Raw genomic sequence first — 9,115 nt, 5'->3', positions numbered from 1 at the left:
TTTGAGCAAAACTGACAGTCAAAACTGCTCGTGCTTACCCTGCTTAAGGCGAAAACACATCCAACGTTTCAATGAAGTTGAGCGTCATTTTTGATAAAAGAGCAAGGGCAACATAGATCGAATTTTCTGTATTCTTTTATCAGAAATGACGCCCAACTTTACTGAAATGTTGGGTGTGTTTTCGGCTTTAAAATGAGTTTAAGCCAAGAAAGCGAAGCAAGTCACATATCTCTTCTATGGGCATTCAATTTTAAGTTTCATTTACATTAAGAACAGTATTTTTTGTACGTTATATCAATATTTTCAGTTCGTTTTATTTATATCCTCATGTTGCTTATGAATTTATTCCACATTTGTTATTTCACGGAAAAATGTATGGACAAGGTAAATATTTGATGCTGTTAGGAATGACATAATTGAGAATTGTAATAGGTCTGTACAATAACGCAAAAGTTTGTACAAATTTGTACAAACTTTCACAAAATGGTCTTCGATAACAAACTTGATCAGTAAAAGAGAACTGAGAAGTAGTTGCAAGTAGTTGCAAGAACTTGCAAATACTTTTTACTTGCGAAGTTATCGAACAGGCCTAGTGTTTTATTTCCCATTTCAGTATCACGATATTGCCGCTCTAGTGCACAATTTCACCATACAATCGCAAGATATTGAGTTTCGAATGCGTTTGAGAGAATACTCATTACAGCTGATGCATCAGAAGCTTAAATTTAGTTGTAATTATTTTCTGGATATTGATTTGAAAGCGTTGGGCAAGGTAATTATTATTTCTGGAGTTGTAAAATGTAAAATGGAGTTGTAATCTGGAAATATTAATAGATGATCCTGTTTGTTACATCCTTTATGATAGTTTTGATACAATTTAAAATGGACAATGGAACTGCTGGCACCATAATAGCAACACAGAAAATATTTGGCTTTAGTAAACAGAAACTATGAATACTCAGCCGTACACCTTTTAAATATTATAAAAATATACGATATTTAATATTTGTTAATACTATTTATTGGCCTTGAAGGCGTTTGTATTATAGTATGGATTAAATAAATAAACATAAACAAACATTTGGTTATTGAAATAATTACAAGATAAAAAAGAAAAGAGATATTAAATAAAATATGAAAAACGACTTGTTTTGTAAAATAGCTTATTTTGTGGTTTGTGGTGATTGTTTTATTTGTAAGGTGTCAAATCCCAGCAAAACGCGATGCATACATGGACGGCTAGCTGTTAATTTATGATATGGAAAGAGAAAAAACAAGTGTAAAAACTTTTTACACGACAAATTTGAGCGTGTAAAAAGTAGTAACATGGTTGCCGGCTACTAATTGGCTGGTATGCCAACTTTGACATTTGTTTTAGTTTTTTGATGTTTTTTTTCATTTTCCGTACTTTTTGAATAATGTTGTGTGTGTATCTCATTTTTCACAGTTCGCTCTTTTACTACTTTTACCATTAAAAAAGTACGGGAACACACATTTAAAGCATGTTTACTGCCGTTAAAGCATGTTTACTTTGCGCGTCCACACCAGCAAAAATGTAATAAAATTACGTCTCCACATTGCCTGCGTGGGTAGATATGGAATGTTTTTATTTCGTGTCATATGACATTGATAGATAGTGTAAACTACCTCTAAAGATGCGATTTTCTGGAGAATTTAGTTTATTCCAATCTTTATCTGTTTCCTTCCAAATATTTGTTGTGTAGCATATGCAGCACCCGTACTGAGATCTTCCATTTTGAATTGTATTAAAATTACAATAAATGAGAATACAATAAGAACCATCTGCAAAGAGATAAATAAATAAATCAATTAATTTACATTTTTTTTCAAATAGATGGAATTGATAAAAAGTTTCCTACCTTCCCAAAATTTGAAAAGTTAATGTCCAAGAAATTATTGCAAGTAAATGTTAATTTTTGGTGTTTTAATTGAAGATAAAACTCTCTTAAGCGGTTTCCAAGTTGGACGTTTTGTGGATGTAGTTTGACATTGTTAAGTACCTCGGTTATGTAACGATACTGAAACGATAATACAAACCATTAATATAAGTGGCTGTTTTACTTGCTAGGTTTTACTGAACGAATGAAGAGAATGTATTCCGTCCAAGATATATTTAACAGGTCACGTAAGTAGCACAACAACAACTCTATTTTGGCCGAAAATTCTTCAATATGTCAAAACGTTTGTTTACGTTTTCATACAATTTATTCACAATAACAAAATATTTGACAGATTGAAACCAATCAGCTGGCCGTTTTACGCCACCTTATAATTTCATCATGATTCCGTCATAAACAGATGATAATCATACCAGCTGTCAAAATCCATTATTGTGAATGAAATCACATACAAAAGATAAAAGTTATGGGTACTTTACACGATATGTTTTTTGCATATGAGTTGTCACTTCTCCCATACAAAATGTATATGCAAAGTGACAACTCATATGTAAAAAACATATCGTGTAAAGTACCCATTAGTAAACAAAATGTAAATAAATGTAGACGTTTGGTCTGAATTTCAGCAACTGGTGGAACAACTTCTTATTCCGCAATGGCGTATACATATTGTCATAATGTATACGACATTAGGCCTGTTCGATAACTTCGCAAGTAAAAAGTATTTGCAAGTTCTTGCAACTACTTGCAAGTACTTCTCATTTCTCTTTTACTGAACAAGTTTGTTATCGAACAGCATTCAGTAATAATTTGTGCGAATTTGTTCACTGTTGTTTAAGCGGTTTTTGCATCTAATATGTTTTATAAAACATGCGTCATTTAAGTTGTCAATTCCATAGAAAATTTTGTAAATAAATCACGTAAATTCCCAAAACACCTGTTTTAAATGCATGTGTAAAATGCGTTTTACTTTTTGTAATTGTTTCATTTACAATAATAATAATACAAATGGTTAGTGGGTGTTGTTCGTTTACTCTACAGTACAATACAAAAGACCTTAATGCCTGGGTACATAAGCAGCCTCGCCCGCTTGCCTTGCTTTGCTGCTTCAGTTCTGACATAATAAAAATAAAAGAATAAAGAAGGCCGAGCAAATTTCGAACTGGGTTGCCCTTTTCTTTTTTATTCTTTTATCAGAAGCAAGCAAGGCAAGCATAATTCAAAATCTAATGAAATTATTTAAATTACTATTGTATATAAAATGATTTTTGTTCTGTTCCAGAACTGCAAGAATCTACTAATTTTTACTATTTTTTTCGATAACATAAAGGAAAAAATGTTATCGTAGTAAAAAGTAGTAGCTTCTTGCAGGTTCTGGAACAGAGCATATGTTTCAAATTACAGGTAGAAAAAAATCAATCCACAAATTAAACAAAATTGGTGTTAAAACTATAAGTGTACGTTTACATTGTCAAATCTATTGCATATACGAATAAATGCTCTATGATGATATCTTCCTTCTTTTATTGTTGCTGCTAATATTGCGTGCAATCGATACCAGCAATACAATTTTATATGGATAGCAACTATTACAAAATGTATCCTTAGAAATATTTCGTTCATACTGAAAATAGTTACTATTTTCTCAGGAATTTTTCCCGCAATTCTGGAGGCTTCCAAATGACCGCCGATTTCATCCATTACTTCATAAAATGTGTCCATCTCCAATTTGAAAAGTGTCTTAAGCTTCCTGTCACTTCTTTTTATTTGCAATGAAATAAATATATTCTAACGCGATTTCTTAAAAATGTCGCTAACTATCGACATTTGTCGTTAATTCCATCGGTAGAGAGTTACAGAATCGCACTACAGCTATTTTTGACGGAACACCTTCTTATTGCCAAAACCGAATGGCTTTATGTTGATTTATTTGACATATGTTGGTCTGTTCCTTTACTTTTGAAAATGGTAAAACCGGCAGAAGTAGCAAAAGTTGTGAACTGCTCTCATATGAATTGTGTGGTGTCAGAAATAAAGGAATGCTTTTCGAGTAAAAAGTGGTAAAACTTGAAGATTCTTGCACGTAAAGGAACAGAGCTTGTATGTATGTATATTGTATGAAAATGACAACTTATGCTTGGGTTACATCCGGCATCGGTTCGTGGTTTCATAGACGTTTCGTGATTTCGCTCGAATTCAAGCAAAATTTAACATGATTTTGCATACAAAAATTAAATCATTTCATTTCGTGATTTCTGCGAAATTAACATCGATATACAACCCTGTTTTTGCCTAAAAGGGTACCAGAACAAACAAGGCAAATGGTGAATTGTTGCAACAAAAAATTTTAATATCGAAATTTGTAAACGAAATTTGGTAGAAGAATAAAGAAAAATTTAAACCTTCATCTACTAGAAATGACACAACACTTTACTCAAACGTTGGATGTGTTTTCAGCTTTATTCAAATTTGTTCAAAGAGCATGGGAAAGAAAAAATTACAGAAATTGCAAAAACTCTAGCAGAATCGGTATATAAAACACATTTTACACTTGCACTTAAAACAAGTGTTTTGTGAGTTTACGTCATTTATTTCACAGATATTGTGTGGAATTGACAACTTAAATGATGTATGTTTTAAAAAACATGTCAAGTGTAAAATGCGTTTAAGAAGCTTCGCCGCCTGGCTTTCTTGCCTTGCTTCATTTCTGATATAATAAAAATAAAAGCATAAAGAAGAAGTCTTCTTTATTCTTTTATTTTTTTATGTCAGAAATGAAGCAGGTGAGGCTTCTTATATGCCGAGAACTTTAAATACACTAGATTTGCTAAATCCAGGATAGTCTAAATGTACTGTAACTTACCTTTTTCATACAATTTTCAGCAAAATAACAGATTAGATATATATTCAGAAACAATATAAATATATAGGAATATCGTACTAGAATGAAGTGAAAGATTAATAGAAAAAAACTTAACCAAAAAATACAAGCATTTTCAACTTACGAGTTTGTGTTGAATACATAGTTTCATAAATAATACGCAAATATGCCCAGTTTACTGTGTAGATAATACAAAGACCATTATTGATGAATAGGCAAAATATTGGTTCGGCAAAATAGCTATCGATTTTTACAATCAGAAACCATGTTTTATTCAATTGCTGCTGATATTTGATGAGCTGTTGTAATGTGCAGCTACTAAACTGTGAATCTTCCACCTTTAATCTTTTCTTAAATTCCAGTTTTAGTTGTAAATTTTCCAAAGATTCCCAAATTCGATTAATAAGATCATAAACTATTTGTAGAAAAATCATATATTCCACACCTTTCAATTGCAACGCCATTAGGAGAAATGAATTGAAAACTTTACCAAAAGTTGGCATATCCCAAGCGATTATTACATAACTTAAGTATGCGGTAGCGGAAAGTAGAAATATTATCCATAATCCAGTATTACGCAGCAATTTCCATTTTAGAGATAGCATCCTTTTTATTTCAAAATATTCGAAAGGTATTTCATTCTCTAAATCCAACATTAAATTGAAAATTTCCTTAAGCTCGTTATTTTTCATCAAAGCTTTAATTTCTATGCAACCAAAAAACAGTACAATACATCCATGATGTAAATAGCTTATTATCTGTGTAATACTATCCAATTTATGACGATGTATGGCTCCTTCAACAATATTGTTATGAGTGTGAGTGGTGAGCACAGCCATAGTAAATAGAACAACACAATAAAGAGTATAAAAGCTAAGCAATAGTTTCCTTTTCAATGAATCATTAAATTCTCGGTAAAAATCCGGCGGCAAATTGATACCAAATATTGTAAATATCCATTGATAAAATTGTATTAAATATAAATAATTTGTTGCGGCCCTCCGTTTTCTAATTTTACTCCACATTGTTGCAAGAAGCTACTGAAATGTAAAGTTAACATTGTTTTAACCTGGTTAAGATATTTCGTGGCGATATTTGTTATGATAAATTAGTTTACATTAATTAATACAGGGTGTGAACAATAATTATACGCCACATTGGTAATGGGTACTTTACACGATATGTATTTTACATATGGGTTGTCACTTTTTATATACAAAATGTATACGCAAAGTGACAGCCCATATGTAAAATACATATCGTGTAAAGTACCCATAAGAAAGCACTATAAGAAGGCGTTCTTGTTTTCTACTATGCCAGTAAAACCATATGCTAAGTTTACATTTACGAAATCCACTCGATTTCAACTGTCAATTCCATAGTTCAAACGTCAAATGATATCTCATCTGGATTTCATTTAACCTATGGATTTGACAGTTGAAATCGGGTGGATTTCGTAAATGTAAACCAAGCAATAGACTAATGAATGTATAGACAAAGAAATCTTATCAGTCAAATTCTGTCGTTGAGTGATGAGTAAAACACTATACAAGTAGTGCGATTCTCTAAGTTTTTGAGTTACCGACAAAAATGGTTAAAATTAAAACGCTTGTAATTTCGGTAATTAACGATATTATTATTCGCTAACTTGCCGAATTCCTATACAGAGCTCCGATTTGCCGATTTTACTCTCGAGTGAAAAGTACCTGCGAGTGGGAGCATAGACTAATGAATGAATAGACAGAGGGAGATTTGTAATGTGTTTGTTTTTTGTAGGGTCGCCCTTACACTCAATTTGCTCTGTGTTCACTCAATTGCATTTTGTTTTGGGGTAAATTGCACGATCTTGTTGATTTTTTATTTGAGGATGTAGATCGTCAACTGACTCAATTCTCACTCAATAAGAGAATTTGACTGAGAGGATGTCTGTACATTCATTAGTCTATAGGCCTTGTTGCGTACCGCCTAATGCGGCACTATGATGGGGTTCCAACTGCTCAGCAGGGCTGCCAGATTATTTTTATGGAAAATCGTCAAAATGACGATTTTTATTTTAGAAATCGTCAAATCTATTTTATAAAATCGTCAAAAAAATCGTCAAAAATTAAAATACGCACTTTTAGATATCTTTCAATATAGCTCTTATTAAAAGAAACATAAAATGAATATTCCAGTTATTAAACATGTTTTTACTTCAATCAGTAAATTGAAGCGATTTATTTTATAAATAAGAATGTGAATAAACATTTCGTCATTAATAGCCTGTTTCACTAAGACGATTCATTTTTAAGAGATCGGGCTTAATAAATATGTCATAACAATATGTTTTGTAAAGTTTTAAATCATCTTTGGTATAAAGTATACCCTCCATTGAAGAGAATTTAGAGATTTTATTTTATTAAGATTTCCTTGGCTGAGAACACATTCAACATTTGCTGACGAATGAGGTAATACCTATTATTACCTCCCAGCAAAAATACCCCTTACTAACCCTTTATTTTAACAAGGGCCTGCCGCGCTAAATAAGTAGTTATTATTTGGTCATTGAAAAAAAGTAGTTAAAATGTGGTCGCTTAAAGTCGTGACTACTTATTAACTACTTATTTTAGTGGACAAAAATAACCATTAATTTCGCGCGACATGCCCTTCTTACAATAAAGGGTTAGTAAGGAGTTTTGTAAGGGGTATTTTTTGGTGAGTTTCTTTACAAATTTTGTTCTTATAGGAAAGCGAAATAAATCCGTTTCCATTATTTTAAAACATTTCCTTAATATCGAAAAATCTTAGTTCACGAAATTTTGAATCCATTTTTTGTTTATCCTCTATGTTTACGAAATGTGAAAAGATGTCGAAAAACTAAAAAAATTGCTTTCACAATCAAATATTTCAATTTTAAAACTTTCAGTTAATTGCTCTCTTCCTAAAATAGATTTTTGCAGGCTCTGAAGACTAGCAATTGTATATTTTGCTTGTTTCACTTGAATCCTGTTTTGTTTTTCGTTAACAATTCCTTTGTGTATACACATAAATATATTTATTGTCTAAAGGCCTGCGTACATAAGCTGCTCTGCCTGATTGCCTTGCTTTGCTGCTTCAATAAAAAAATAAAAGAACAAAGAAGGCCGACCCAATTTCCAACTGATGGCAACCCAGTTCGAAATTTCGTCTTTATTCTATTATTTTTATTACGTCAGAAATGAAGCAGGTAAGCAAGGCAATCAGGCAAAGCAGCTTATGTACGCAGGCCTTAATGGCTCCGGCACATACGGAGCGTTGAGCGTTGTGTTACAACAACCACATGAAAACTTCAAGAACAAACTTGGCATCACTTACACATTTTTCATGTGGTTGTTGTTTTTAACGAGTGACGCGACTCACAACGGATCGTATGTGCCGAGGGCTTAATAATTAATTAGAAGTCGTATTTAACAAAACTAATTATGACTTAATTAGCAAAATAACCAAAAATCGTCATTTTTTGGGCAAAAATCGTCAAATCGTCATTTATCAATTTTTGACCAAAAAATCGTCAAAATGACGATAAATCGTCAAATCTGGCAGCTATGCTGCTCAGTCGGGGCATCACTTTCAGGGGGATTCCCAACCCTTCCACCACCAGTCCTAGGGGTCGAACAATAAATGAAAAAGGGACTAAACATAAAAACAAACAAAAACAAATCGACACAACACTAAATACGAACATGATGAAGGAACTTGGAGTTATATAGTTCCCCCCCTTTGCCCACCCTGCCTTGACCCTTTCCTCATAACGATAAAGCAAATTTTAAAGGACCCCAATTTCCACACACACTTACCTCACATAAACATACCCCTATTTCCCCCTCTTACAAAAGAACACGTATGGCCCCGACCCATACGGTACGTCGTGCGTCGCGTTACAACAACCACATAAAAACTTCAAGAACAAACTTGGCATCACTTACATTTTTTTCATGTGGTTGTTGTTTTTAACGCGTGACGCAAGAAAAAACTAGTGAACCCTACATCTTAACAGACGTACTGATTTTAGCTCAACAAAAATAATTAAATTTTGTGGATTTTAACAAACATATCTTGTATACAGGCATCCAAATTTGCATTTTTTTGCAATGAAGATGCCTGATACCCCTTCTGATATGGAACATGATGTGGCAGAAGTTGTGGCAACAACTTCTATCCATCCTTCACCGGCGTTAACAACAACAAATAAACAAACCAAACAAAATGAGCGGAAAAGGCAGAGGCTCGAAAGTGCACTTTCCCCTATACATGTTGATATTTCTGGTCTAAATGATCAATTGCTGAAACATAATGC

At 32.6% G+C, this 9,115-nt stretch overlaps 1 protein-coding gene across 2 annotated transcripts; it reads right to left on the bottom strand.

The window, feature by feature from the left end:
- Nucleotides 1-998: 998 nt before the first annotated feature.
- Nucleotides 999-5,858, bottom strand: LOC141399546 (putative gustatory receptor 98d). 2 transcript variants are annotated; one of them, XM_073978522.1, is made up of 6 exons: nt 5,291-5,858; nt 4,925-5,215; nt 4,783-4,859; nt 1,881-2,039; nt 1,648-1,803; nt 999-1,581 (listed from the first exon to the last, which is right to left on the bottom strand). In XM_073978522.1, exons 1-5 carry the CDS (start codon nt 5,823-5,825, stop codon nt 1,675-1,677), a joined length of 1,191 nt encoding a protein of 396 aa, XP_073834623.1. In that variant the 5' UTR covers nt 5,826-5,858; the 3' UTR covers nt 999-1,581; nt 1,648-1,674. The 2 variants fall into 2 exon arrangements, with proteins under 2 accessions (XP_073834623.1, XP_073834621.1); XM_073978520.1 differs by having other exon boundaries at nt 4,925-5,858.
- Between the last annotated feature and the right edge of the window lie 3,257 nt (nt 5,859-9,115).

The sequence above is a fragment of the Musca autumnalis genome, unplaced genomic scaffold (genome assembly GCF_047663935.1).
Source record: "Musca autumnalis isolate F117 unplaced genomic scaffold, ASM4766393v1 scaffold_3, whole genome shotgun sequence".
Taxonomy (NCBI): domain Eukaryota; kingdom Metazoa; phylum Arthropoda; class Insecta; order Diptera; family Muscidae; genus Musca; species Musca autumnalis.
The sequence above is the reverse complement of the archived record's forward strand: the minus strand, read 5'-3'. Positions and strand labels throughout refer to the sequence as shown.